At 46.1% G+C, this 14,021-nt stretch overlaps 1 protein-coding gene across 2 annotated transcripts in view; it reads right to left on the minus strand.

The window, feature by feature from the left end:
• The window catches only part of FLI1 (Fli-1 proto-oncogene, ETS transcription factor), a 113,172-nt gene that overhangs the window by 18,568 nt on the left and 80,583 nt on the right, over positions 1-14,021 (minus strand). For both annotated transcript variants that reach the window (XM_027092874.1, XM_027092875.1), the window contains exon 5: positions 10,574-10,639. In XM_027092874.1, coding sequence (XP_026948675.1) covers positions 10,574-10,639 — 66 coding nt within the window. The remainder of the gene's footprint in view (positions 1-10,573; positions 10,640-14,021) is intronic.

Here is a 14,021-nt window from a genome sequence, read left to right on the forward strand (position 1 = left end):
TATAATATTAAACACACAAAATGTATAATGTTGTGTAAATTACAAAGCACAATAAAGAAAAAGACATCTGTGAAGCCACCTAATATGCTTCTTGAAATGCAAGAACCGAGTACCCTGAGCGAGGGTCATGAGTTGAGGACCATAGCAGAAATCAGTGAATCTCACCATATCATCTTAACAACTAGATGACATCAGCTTCCTGGAAGAAATGGGCCGTTCCATGTTGTGCTGGATGGAAGAGGGAGATGCAGTTGGGGGCCTGGCACTGCCTGGGTGGGGAGTGGGCTGCGGTAACAGGCTCTGTGCTGCTTTCTGATTCCTACTAGCGTTGCCATTTGAGCTTAACGCACCTGTGCCCCAGTTTTCTTATATGCAAGATGGGAATAATAATCATACCAACTACATAAGGTGGTTAGGAAGCGTAAAAATGAAGTGAATAGAAAAGTTTTTGGCACAGAATAAGCCCTCAATCAATGGCAGTTGTTATCGTTATGGGGTTGGGGGGGGGGTGATAAGAAAGGTAAGGAAAGGAGGGTTGAATGAGCAGGAGTTAACCTTTCCTGCAATATGACTTTCCCTTGTCCTGGTCCTGTCCTTGGCCTCTTTCTCAGTGGCACCCGTAGCAAGAGGACCCAAATCTGAAGGACCTCCAAGGGGAGTGTAAGCTGATTAAAAAATGGGGCAAAAGGGGGTGATGTGGAACCATCATCTTGTTACTGAAATCTGCTCTCGGCAAGCTCTTCCCTCTACTTCTGGGTGGGACCAATCACAGCCTGGGAGGAATCACGTTGGGGTCAAATGAAGGGGAAATTGTGGCAGAAAGGGAAAGGCAAGTCCTGAGCCCATCTTTGCAGTGGACGAGGCCAAAACATCACTCTTGGACTTAGAAACATCATGAAGGGTGAATTTTACAGTAAGTCCTTGGGGAGTAGTTTAAGGCAATTTGTCTATAATTTCCATCCATCCATCCATCCAACCATCCATCCATCATCCATCCATCCATCCTCCATCCATCCACCCACCCATCCATCCAACCATCCATCCATCCATCCATCCATCCACCCATCCATCCATCCATACATACATACATACATGGCCTTTTCTAAGGCACTGTCCCTGCCTCCAAGATGCATCAGGTCTTGCAAGACCAAAGGCTGTTGGATATACTCTGTCGGATGCTTCACTGGGAAGACAGTGGGTACAAGCAAAGCGCCGTGGGGCAAGGGTGGTTGAGGAGACATCGTCTGACCTGGGCCACCAAGAGTGAGTGTGGCTCATAGGGTGTGGATTGGGGTGGGAGCGAGACAGCCGAGGATGGTATGTCAGGCAATGGGAGAACGGGAAACATTCAAAGTTCTGTTTGAAATGGTCTAGACAGGAATCCATTCACATTTGAAGGACACATTTTTTTGGTCGGGACCTAAATGGGTAAAAACTGTGCTGCTGGCCAAGCTGTCACTCCACCCAGACCTCGAAGTGACCCAGGCCGCGCTGGACGGTACCTCTGTCCATCCTGCTTGGCGGGACCTGGACAGCCTGCAAACTTGCACACTCCGGAAAGGGCGGGTTTTGCTTCACCATCCCTCATGAGGTTGCGGCAGTCAACTGATGTGAGTGGCTGGAGAAAGGAGAGCAGTGCCTGCTTTACTCCAGGGGGTCACCCAGTTGTGCCTGCCTGTCTCAAACCCTGGGGGCTCACGGCTGACACCCACCTACCTTGGAATTCCCTCCCCGAGATGAGAGAGACCTATGGTGGTAGATTTCTTTAAAAATTATCAATTAATCGATCAAACACAGAAACTGAGGGGAACGATCATCGGAAGATATATTTATACATATTTCAAAAAAAACTTCGAAGGAATAAAACGTACACAATTTGAATTATTCCTGAGATGAAAGAGCTCCTTCAAATAAGAGGATTCGTGCCGTAACTGGGACTAAACAAAATGCCCCAGCGAAATCCCTTTACCTGCCTCTAACGTGCAACACGGAAAGCCGTTTGCATCGTTATCCTGGAACAAATTTACACTTGTCTTAGGAAACAGGCTAAGTGTTTCCAATAATTTAGAGAGAGTGTGTTCTAGTCGCTGTGGAACCCACACATGCGGTAACAGCGCACACAGCACACCCACGGAACAAAATAACAGTTCTTTTACTCAGAGAAAGGAAGGATAATGGTTACTTAGAAAGTGTCCCAGACAAGCTGTCAAATTGAATTCAGAGAGCTGGAGTCTGACTCCAGGACAGGGCTGGCTGGCTCAGCTCCCTCGGGATTGGGGTTTCCTGCCTGCTACAGCTTACAGACAAAGATTCTTTGTTTCCAGCACTCTCTCTCTCTTTCTCTCTCTCTTTCTCGCTCTCTCAATCTCTCTCTGGTGAAAACACACACACACACACACACACACAACATGTAGCTCTCCAAAGAGGGTCAGATTGAAAGCAGACAAAACATTAAGTCTGGAATTTCAAAGGAAAACAATTAAAAAAAAATAAAACGGAGAGAGCAAGCTACTGTCTGTTCTATAATCATAAATCTTGCCTTTGGACACAGAAACAGCACACACTCACACACACACACACACACACACACACACTCAGCAATCATCCCTGCTTTTGCTAAAAATGGATTAGGGGTAGTTCATCATAAAGGAAAAACATATAATGACAAAGTTCTTAACAGGCTCTCCTGGGAGGCCTGAATACCCTCAAATTTTAAGTGCACATTAGCGGACACAGACAGAGCCCGTGGAGCCACATAACCTGCTCCATGAGAGATGTTATTTACTCCCTAAAAATAACAGGCGATTACCTCACAGCATTACAGGCCTTTCCTCAGGCACACGTGTTCCAGACCAATCCGCACTGGCCATCCCGCACAGGGCAATACGCACACGGCCCAAGGCCCCGCCCAACACACGCTCACCCCCTGAGACCCTGACTCAGGCTGCTGCCTCGAGCCCACCCCCCATGCTGGGCCCCCAACCTGCCACCCTTGCTCACTGCCACACACACAGGGCACAGGAATCCACATTCTGCACGCATCTACATTTTCTCCATCAAAGCAAAACTTCTCGGGGCATCTTTTAAATCATGGAAAAATTTGGAGATGTAGGAAAGCAGAGAGAAAAGTCTGCTGCACCCCGAAGGGCCCTTCGGCTTTAACAAGCATGAACTCACGGTCAACCTGACTTCAGCTCTGCCCCCACCCATGCCCCCTCCCTGCCCTCTTTTGAAGCAAATCCCTGGCTCCTTTGCTGAGCTTCCTGTCACACAGTGACACTATACCCGTCTTTCGGTTTCGTCTAAACCGCTAAGAGTCCCACCCAAGGCTCCCCCATCATGCTCGCGTCACACACCCAGGCCCTGGTGTTCCCAGGGGGCACACTCAGGTATACCCACAGGAGCCCACCTGGTCCCGTCCCCCAAACCCAGCCCGAGCACACGCAGCCCCCGCACAGGATAGATCCAGACATGCTGGGTCTTTGATGCCCACCTTCCCTTCATCGATACCCATTTCCAGCACCACCGTGCTGGGTCCTTCCAGAGGCCTCCCATCTTTCACTATGACCTCCATCATTAAATCATCAAGGACACCCCACAGGCGATGGAAATGCAGGGGAAAGTGCCGAGAGGTGGTGCTGTAGCAGCCGTAGCCAAGACGCAGCACTGACTTACAGGCCCATCTGTATCTCTGACTACATCCTCTTGAGGGGAGCTGGCTGGGTACCACGTTTCCGAGGCTCAGCCTAGCGTCCCATACATGGTAGGTTCTTAATAAATGAAGAGATGCGTGAACGGGGTGGAGGAGGGCACGAGTCCTGACTAAGGTCCTGAGAGAAGCCCTTCCCTTCCTGTGTGGTCTTGGGGGAACCCACACCTTCCCTGGCCTCCTATCGCCTCTGTTCCATGAACGGTTTGGAGTGGATGGTCCACTTTAACATTTAATGATTTTTCATCCCTTCATTTCTCTTAGGGAACTTCTTGTAGGTCACATGCATTTTTCTATTTGATTATATGCAGTTTCATATTATTCCTTAATCGTTCCATATGTGAATCTCCCAAATAAGATTTTAAACAACTTGGCCATCTCATCTACGGTGTTACCACGCCATCTGATATGGTGTCTTTCATAACCCTGGGCGTAGTGTCAGCATGTGGTAAACCCTCAAGAACATTCTAATGATTCTGTGATAAGATCCTAATTACTACTGTAATCCAGGGAGCAAGCATATTGTGTACTTCCTGGTGCATCAGATGCCCTGGTAAGTGATTCCCAAGTATAATATCCCTCTTGAAGGGGCACTAAGATTGCCTTCATTCTATACGTGAGGAAACTGCGGCAGAAAAAAGTAAGTGACTTGACCAAAGTCACACAGCCTGTTTGAGTCCAGAGCCTGGGTTTTGAACCAATATGCTCTAAGGCTGAGATATGAGATAAATACCTGCCTTGGGGAAATGGAGAGCATTAATTAAAGAAGGTTTAAGATGTTCGTTAGATGCTTGATGCAAACTATTATATAGAGAATGGATAAACCACCAGGTCCTACTGTATAGCCCAGGGAACTATATTCAATATCCTGTGATGAACCATAATGGAAAAGAAGATGAAAAAGAATGTATATACATGTATAACCGAGTCACTTTGCTGTGAAGCAGAAATGAACACAACACTGTAAATCAATTATACTTCAATAAGATAAATTTTTTAAAAAGATGTCAGATGCTTGAATGAAATATGTTGAGATGATGAGGTGAGAAGCAGCCTGGAGGGAGGAGTGAACAGCAAGACCTACGTTGGAACCCTGCTCTACCTAAGACCTGGGTGACTTCAAACGGACCCTGTTATCTCTGTGCCTTGTTTCCATTATCTACAGAACGGGGATAATAATAATATCAGCCCTGCCAGCTCACGGGGATGGTGAGGGGTGCAAACGACGTAATAGATGTACAAATGCTTGGCAGACAGTGAAGGGCTGCAGAACCGTGGTCCCGGCTATGGGCACAGGTCCTGCCATCTGGAAATCTCCTTGAGAGAAGCAGGGCTCTCATTAGCATAATCTTCAGCGCCGGTTAGGCATTTCACTCTGAAGGACATGGAAAGGTGGTTTCTCCCCCTGTCTCTCCCACACTCAGCGTGCAAGAAGACAGACTTTTTATCCATTAGCCCAGGTGACTGCAGGCCAGGGCTGTACCCCCGGCCGCAGGTGACCTGCGTGGGTTTGCATTTCACAGCGGGTCCTGAAAGGCTTCCCGGGCGGGGGCTAGAGGCTCAGCCTCCACGGGCCGCCTTATGAGTTCCAGGAGTTAATAAACAAGGAGCTCAGTATCCTCTGACTTTTGGAGACTCAGAGGTATTTAAACAGATCCAGCACAAGGAGCTAAGGAAATGAGGGTTTAGGATGCAAAGCAGCTCTGAAGCAGAGCGCTGCTGCCCGTCCAGGGGATGCGCTGGCAGGGCCCAGAGCAAGGCTGCCCGGAAACACGGTGGAGCTCTGACCTGCATCCCGGGCGGACACACTCATCCCTGGGCATGGAGGTCGGAGCTCGAGGTTTAGAGAATCCTCAGTCCGGGCCCCGGGACTCCCACGTATTGGGTTGGCCAAAAAGTTCGTTCAGTTTTAAGCAAAAATAAGACACATCTTTCATTTTCACCAAGAACTTTATTGAACAATGTATTCATTAACAGAACGAACTTTTTGGCCAACCCAATACTTGGAATGGCCATTTAACTTCTAGAACCCCAGTGCTCTCCGGATAAGATCAGGTAACCAACACCAATCCCAATGACTACTTAGATACACACGATGAGGACATATAAGAATGGGATTTCTGAGAGCTGAAGGGATGGACTCATGTAAAGCTGTTGGAATCAATATCAATAAAAATTATAACCTCATCAATGACAAGGATGAAAAAGAACTAATAATCCAGTGGTCAGTTCAACCTGCTCTTCCATTAGTATAACATGAGGTCCTGCTCTGTCTTTTCTAGGTCAGTTTGGGGCCAGGAAAGATAAAGATCAACCTCCCAGTGTGTCTCCAAGACAACCTGGGTGGCTCTGAGACGGGTCTCCCTTTCCTCTTTCTGGTTCCTGTCTGCCGTGTAGGTCAGCACTGCTCAATCTTGGCTGCAGGTTTAAGAGTAACGGGGAGAGCTTGAAACAATTCCCAATGCCCAGCTGTCACTCCTAGAGATTCTGAATCAGTTGGTTGTGTCTGGGACCTTGGCATCAGTATTTTAAAACATTTTTTATTTTTACTTCTGTTGTATTTTTTTCAGATATATATATATATATTTTTCCCCCCTGTATTATACAGTAAGTCCTTGTTGCTATGTTATACATAGTGGTGTGTATCTGTTAATCCCATACTCCTAATTTATCCCTTCCCCCAACCCTTTCCCCTTTGGTGACCATAAGTTTGTTTTCTATGTCTGAATCTGTTTCTGTTTTGTAAATAGATTCATTTGTATTACTTTTTAGATTCTACATGTAAGTGGTATCATATAATATTTGCCTTTCTTTGACTGATTTACCTCACTTAGCTTGATAATCTCTAGGTCCATCCATGTTGCTTCAAATGACATTCATTCTTTTTTATGGCTGAGTAATATTCCATTGTACGTATGTACCACATCTTCTTCATCCATTCATCTGTTGATGGACCCCTGGGGTGCTTCCCTGTCTTGGCTACTATAGCTAGTGCTGCTATGAACATTGGGGTGCATGTATCTTTTCAAATTAGCATTTTTGTCTTTACTGGATATATGCCCGGGAATGGGTTGCTGGATCATATGGTAACTCTATTTTTAGTTTTTTAAGGAATCTCCATCCTGTTTTCCACAGTGGCTGCATCAATTTGCATTCCCACCAACCGTATAGGAGGGTTCCCTTTCCTCCACACCCTCTCCAGCATTTATGATTTGTAGGCTTTTTGATGACGGCCATTCAGACTGCTGTGAGGTGATGCCTCATTGTAGTTTTGATTTGTATTTCTCTAATAATTAGTGGTGTTGAGATCTTTTCATGTGCTTTTGCAGTTTTTATTGTGGTAAAACATATATCACATAGAATTTACCATTTTGACCATCTTCCAGTGTACATTTCAGTGGCATTAAATAATTCACATTGCACAGCCATCACCATCAGTACTCTGTCATCTTTCCAAACTGAAATGCTGGGCCCATTAAACAATAACTCCCCATTCTTCCCTCCTTCCAGCCCCTGGCAACCATCATTCTACTTTTCTGGTCTCTGTGAATCTGCCCATTTAAGGTCCCTCCTATGAGTGGAGTCATACAATATTTTCCTAGGGCATCAGTAATTTTAAAAAGCTCTCCAGCTCATTCTCTGTGCAGTTAGGAATAGAGGGTAGTGCCAAGCAGGGGTTATGTATGAATTCATCTTTGGGAGGAGAGGATAGTGCAGGGATGTGGATGGAGATGTTAGTAGAAAAACTGCAGGGACAGAGAAAAATAATGGAAAAAATTTACATCTCCACCCACACGACATTTAGGCAAGGTATTGCTTTCATGAAAAGCCAGCTAGAAGGGAAAGGCTGTGTTTGTCAGGGAGACTATCTGAAGTAAGGGATTTTGAATCCTACACCCTGGGTTTGAATCCTTGTTCTGCTGTTGAATAGCTGTGTGCCCTTCAGGGAGCCATTTAATAGTCCTGAACCTCACTTTCCCTGTCTGAAAAATGGGGCTAATTCAATCTACCTCTCGGGGAAGTTGCCGGGCTTAAAAGCAGAGGCAAAGCACGTGAAAGTGTCTGAGGCATTGCAGAATCCTATACATATGACAGTGGCGGCTGCACTGAAAATGGGTAGCAGTTGCTTCCATTCTAATTTATTTTCTTAAGTGCATTAGCCTTGGTATCCGGTAGAGAGAGCATAATTGTTCTAGCTCGGGCCAATCTGTGACCATAGAATATTTAATTTTGGAAAAAGCTTAAAAACTGCTACAAATGAATTTTTAAAATCTAGCCTTACTTCTTGGGCACCAATAACCCTTAGAGAGTGCAATTGTTTTCAAGAGACAAGCTGGAAAGATGATTATGCCATTTTAAAGTAAAAAGACATACTCATTTGATAAGCACATTGAAGAAGCATTCATAGAAGCATTTATCTCTTCAACTCTTTCTTTTGTGCTTGATGCCAGCACCTGTCCTTTGTGAAATAAACACGTACACTCATGCACACACACACACACACACACACACACACACACAGAGCTCTGGTCCTCTTGTTGGACTCGGTTTGTTTGGGGCTGTGTATGTGCCTTATTCAAACAAGACGGAGCTAAGGTTGCATGACGTCTTCTCTTTATTTTTCCATTTAATATTTTAAGAACCCAAGATAGCTATTAGAGAAAAGCAGAAGAGAGAGGTGGGGAGGAGGGTGAAAAGCAGGGAGAGAGGAGCGTGGCTAGCTTTGTCTTGCTAATGTACTTTGTTTTGTGGACGATGTGCCGTTTAGACAGATCCAGACCACCTCAGGAGGGGGAAGGCGACAGAGCAGCAAGACAACTCAAGTGGAAAGCTTTACTGGGGACAAAAGCTGCACCTGCAAAGCGCAGACGTAACCGTTTCTGGAGGCCAGGGCCGATGCTGGGAGATAAATGCCCAGCACCACCTGACTGAGGGCTTTGCAGTGCGCACTTGCCTGGATACTGCAGTTCATTCATTTCAGAAGAGAGGCAGCTCCTGCGAAAGCCCCAAAGAGCCCAGCGTGGCATTACAAACTCACAAAAGGACCGAGGGAAGGAACAGCAGCGCAGGTAGGGGAGAGGCTGAAAGCTAGGACCCCTGGAGGAGTAATGAATCGTTTATCAGCGCAGTTCAACCCAGAAAAACTTGCTTCTTAATGAAAATCTGTATTTTACGTCCAATATCAGATATTCTCTCATAGGCTCTGCCCCCAGAGTCTCCCTGGTTAATCCTGGTGGAGTTAGCAGGTCCCAGCCTGCAGAACTGGAGGAGTTTTCAGGGATCTCCTGCCTCCCTCCCTCCCTTCTTTCCTTTCCTTCTTCCTTCTCTCCCTCCTTCCTTCCAAGACATGGATCCCTATCTGCAGACGAAACGAAGTTCAGTAAGTGAACCAGATCAGAGCAGAGGGGCCCTGGACGAAAGCAGACCCTCACCTGCAGCAGCCAGGAGCTCGACAGTCAGGGGTGACTCTTACTGGTTTAGTTTGGCCCTTTTATTTGACAGGAAACTGAGGTTCAGGGCATGAAGTGATTTCCCCAAAGTAAACCAGAGGTGCTCCGACCTCAATCTAATATGTTTGACACTGTAATATATTTTGTCTCTTATGGACATTTGCAACATGATGGTAAATGGGTCACCTAATAAAATGTGGCTTGGACTGTATGATGAGTTAATATGACTTCAGATTTTTTATGGCAAAAGCCAATAACTCTGACTTTGAAAGAAAACAGTAGCAGAGACTGGCCCAAGGTGGGGTAAGAGGTGAAGAAAGTCACAGAAAACCAGGAAAGTTTACAAACATATTCATTATGTTGAATTTTTTCTCCACAGAATTGTCTGGTCATCATCTGATTATAAATTGTTAAAAGGAAACAGGAAGTTTAATGTGATCGAAGGTGTGAACTTGGTCAAGACACCCAGGCTCACTGGGTCTCTGTTTCCTCCATAACCGAAAACAGTTTTGAACCAAATGTCTCTAAGATTCTTCCCTTAGAAGAGCTTTATGTTTCTCTGAAATATTATGCTGTGCTAACTCCATGCAACCAATACTGAAAACTTCTGCCTTCATTCATTCTATGCAGCAGGTGTGCCTTAAAGAAAAAGTATTGAAAGAGAGAGAGCCAAGGAAGAGAGTGCCCTTCATACTCCTACTCATCCTTCAAGGCCCCACTCAAAATGCCCCTCCTCCATGGAATTTTTCTTCTGCCTCAGGCAGAATTTTTTCACTCCCATTTTTTCTCCCTTAAACCAGGTACCATGAATCATTCACTTGTTTAAATGCCTGGAATCTAACAGTGTCTGGAGCAGGAAATCTCCACAACGTTGTTTCATGAATAAAGATGCTGAGAAATGTATTGTAATGTTTGCTAAAACCCTCACTGGCGAAAACCATTGGCTGAGACCATTTTCTTTCTCTTTCAACCAAAGCAAAGCAACTAGACCAAATCTCCAAATCACCACTTTAAAAATGAATTGATATCGCTTAAATTTCTTACCAACACCCCCCTGAAAATATGACATTGCAAGAATCCTTGAAATCTTCATTTTGTTTCCTTCAACAAAGAAATCCCCCGCCTTTTGGTTTTGAAAGTGAGCAGCATCCGTTTCCTTCCAAGAGCAACACGCTTTCGTTCATGGAGTAACAACCTCAAGTCGCATCTTTATGGAATTATCACAAGATATTTTACAACCTTGTCATGTTTTTGCAATGAGCAGCATAAGGGGGATCAGCTTAGGCTTCTAGAAAAGCTGAGTGGACAAGAGAGTTGGGACACACACCTGAGGTTCCCCCACCGCAGTCTTACCATCGTGGACTGTGCTGGGCTGGTAATGAGGACAATTCTACATGTGAGAGAACAGACTCACCTTCTTTGACATTCAGTCGTGAGGACGGGTCCGTGTGGGAGGTTGTGTTATAGGCCAACAGTGAACCTGAAAGGCGAAGCAAACGCATCAGGTTATAACCAAGACACTCTTCCGAGATCAAGACTAGGAGATGGGATGAGAAGTGAGTGGGGAGGGCAGGAGACAGGGAGAAGGATGGAAGGACAGATGACTGAGTCCTTGAGAGAAAGAAACAGTTAATGTCACCCATTTGGGGGGCCAATCACGCAGGACTGTAATAGCTTCCTGGAGTTAGGGTCTGAGGAAGGTAGGACAGAATGCTCATGGGCGGGACACACACAGCCCTCCCAGCAGCCACGTTTAAGGTTCTAGAGTTCTTGGGGTCCACACTATGTCACAGCAGGAACACAGGGCTGGGCACCATGGCCTGGTCCTTCGACCGACTTCCCGTGTGACCGTGAATGAGGGACTTTACGTGTCTGGATCTTGATTTCTTTGCCTTGAGCTACAAAAGGGGGTGGCAAACTTTTTATACAGACCAGATAGTAAATATTTTAGTCTCTGCGGGCTGAAGATGGCCTCTGTTGCACATTCCTCTTTGTTTTTGTTTTGTCTTGTCCGTGGGCCAGCGCTGGCCAGATTGGACTGCAGCTTGTATTGCCACGCCCCGGAGGAGAAGCCCGGCCACTTTCTTCCCACTGTGATGTCCTTTGGGTTTACAGGTGGGCAAGGTGCTTGGTGAAGGGGGTGCTAGGAGCTGGGAAAGGGGTGGGGCTGGCAGCGCTCCCTGGAGTAACTTTTGTCTCCCTTTATGCGTAGCTAAGAGAATACAACTCAACGTGAGGCGTAAGCCGCTGAATTTTCTGTCATCACAGGGTGCTGATATACAACCTTTTAGAATTAAATGTTCATGCAGAGCTACTTTTAGCAAGCACTGAAAGCAGTTCTAGTCTGGGCATTTTCTAGTAGATTTAGTCTGGGCATTTTCTTTTTTTTATTGTTGTTGCATGTAAAAAACTTCTCCCTTCTTTCCTAAAACTAGACGTGTGCCTTTGTTTCCAGCAAATCCAAGAGCTTTATTTTGGAAACGTAGGCATTTTTGTCGTCCTCCTTGAGGCTCTCCCGTGGAAACTCTGAAGCACCATCAGGTGGGCTGGGATCTGCTTTTATAAGCTTTTGACATGGGTGCTGGGAGCTAAAACATCCTTCTAAACCATCCTTTGCCTGCTCCCTGGGACCGAGTGGACGGACTCGGGTGCCAGGGCTTGTAACAGGGAATGGGCTGTCAGACACTCCTATTTTTAGTCTCAAGTCCCGGAAGGGACACGGGAGTGGAGTGGCTGCCTCACCCAGCTGTGGGCGTTTGGTTGCGTGCCTCAGAGAAGCTGTGCACCCTTCCAGGCCAGATGATGAAGAGAGAATTTTGGAAGAGTCATCCAACTGCCTAGAACCTCTGACTTTGGGCTTGAGCAACTATTCCTTTCAGCTCTGCAACAGTTCCAGACAAAAAAAGCAGAGGGGTGGTGATGGTACTGAGAGAACTCTATGCCAAAGTGTGGCTGTGTGGAGACACCTTTAGAAAGGAGGCGGTCATGCGCTTGGAATAGCCGAGAATCAGATGCGTTTGGTTCTTCCATTCTCAAAAATATCAAGGACAAAGTGATTCCTTGCACTTCGTTTAATATAAATTTTTATGCACATGAGAGTTTAGAATTAGACCTGCTTCTTACCACTTACTAGCTTGATGACCTCCATCCATTTACCCAATCTCTCTAAGCCATAGGGTCCTCCTATATAAAACAGGCTAATAATAACACCTACCTGATAAGGTTCTTATGAGGAGTCAATAAAATAATACACACAACTGCTCGGAACAGACCTTGGCTCAGAATGAACGTTCAATACACGCTAGGTATTATCAAGACGATTTTTGTATCTTTTCTCCCACAGACACAACAATGACACACAATATACTCTTTATAAAAGAGTTTGCTGGGCATTTGCCTTGTTCTCTGGAATTAGAGTTATGAATGGGTTCTGCTGCAATAAGAAATAATCCTCCATGACTGGAAGGAGGTTAAGAAATGGAAACAAGTGTTCCAAGGGAAGAGAAAACAGTCTTTGGAGTAAGACCAAGAATGTCTGCCTCTCTGTCCCTGACATTCTCGGCCTCAGGCGGAAACCTCACGGCTGGAGCAAATAAAGAAAAATGATGGTCTCGGAGGACCGAACTGCCTGAGTCATTAGTGCAGATGTAGCTGAGAGCACGAAGCTTAGATAAACCGCACTTATTAAATTTCCCCCTCTGTGAAAGTTCTTCCTTGGGCACACGTGAATTCCAGAGGAAACTCCCAGAAAGCCAAGAGGAAGGGTCGTTTGACCTCTGCAAAGCTTGCATGAAATACATATTTCATGGTAACCTAGGAGAAGGATTTTGCCCTGAAGACTGTTCTTGGTTCAAATTTCACTCCTAGAAGGAGAGGCTGCCTTCCCTGTGGAGGGGCTGATTTGGGGTGTCTGACCTCCTTCCCAAGGGACCAACTTTCCCTTCTCTCCTCCCATTTTTTACTTAACCAGTTCCTCAGGCTGCAGAGAGTGGCAAGGCACACTCTTTCCTTAAGGGAATTTGTTCAGATGCAAGAAGGTCCTCCCTGGAGCCTGACCTCTCACTCTGTGGCTTTGGATATCTCTCTCTCCTCCTTTGAGTCACCTTCTGCGTGGGGCGAACACCACCTTGTCAGAGGAAACAGGCTGTGATGCTAGGAGGGGAGCCAACACTCTCGGGATGCTTGTCGTCATGCGCTGGATGCTTTCTGTCTATTCTCTCACTTAATTCTCACACAGATGATGAAATCAACATTCAGAGAAGTCAAGTAATTTGCCCAGGATCACGTAGCCAGAAAGCCCAGGAGGCAGGATGCCCATTCTGGTCTATCTACAAAATCTGCTCTCAGCCCAGCAGACCCTGCAGCCTCCAGGCTAAATCGAAGAAACAGACAACACTCACCTATGGTGTTGGAATCAAGACAGTGGCTGCCTTTGGGGAGGAAGTGGGGGTGATGGAGTGGGGCACACGGGGGCTTCTAGTCTCCCCCTTGACCTGGAGGGACTCATACGAGTGAGTGGATTCACTTTGTGATAATTCCTTGACATGTGCATTTATGGTTTTTGCACTTCTCTCTCTGTGATACTTTAATTAAAACATTTGTTGCCTTATCTGTTTACGTATTTACATACACATGAGGGCTTCTATGTGTATCTATGTATTTGGGGCCCCGCAAAGCACGGAGCAGCTGCTGCTGAGAACGGAATAGGCTCCCCAATGGGAAAGCACAAGGACAAAATAATTTCCCGTTGTCGCGTCCATCCGTCACTGGTACAGTATTTGGGATCTGAGAGAGGATGGAAATGAAGAGTGAAGCTTGCAGGTGTGGGTGGAGCCCAGCAATCGGGCTTTCTCCAGCTCCAC

The sequence above is a fragment of the Aethalodelphis obliquidens genome, unplaced genomic scaffold (genome assembly GCF_003676395.1).
Source record: "Aethalodelphis obliquidens isolate GAN/ISIS:26980383/991018 unplaced genomic scaffold, ASM367639v1 scaffold82, whole genome shotgun sequence".
NCBI classification, from domain to species: Eukaryota; Metazoa; Chordata; class Mammalia; order Artiodactyla; family Delphinidae; genus Aethalodelphis; species Aethalodelphis obliquidens.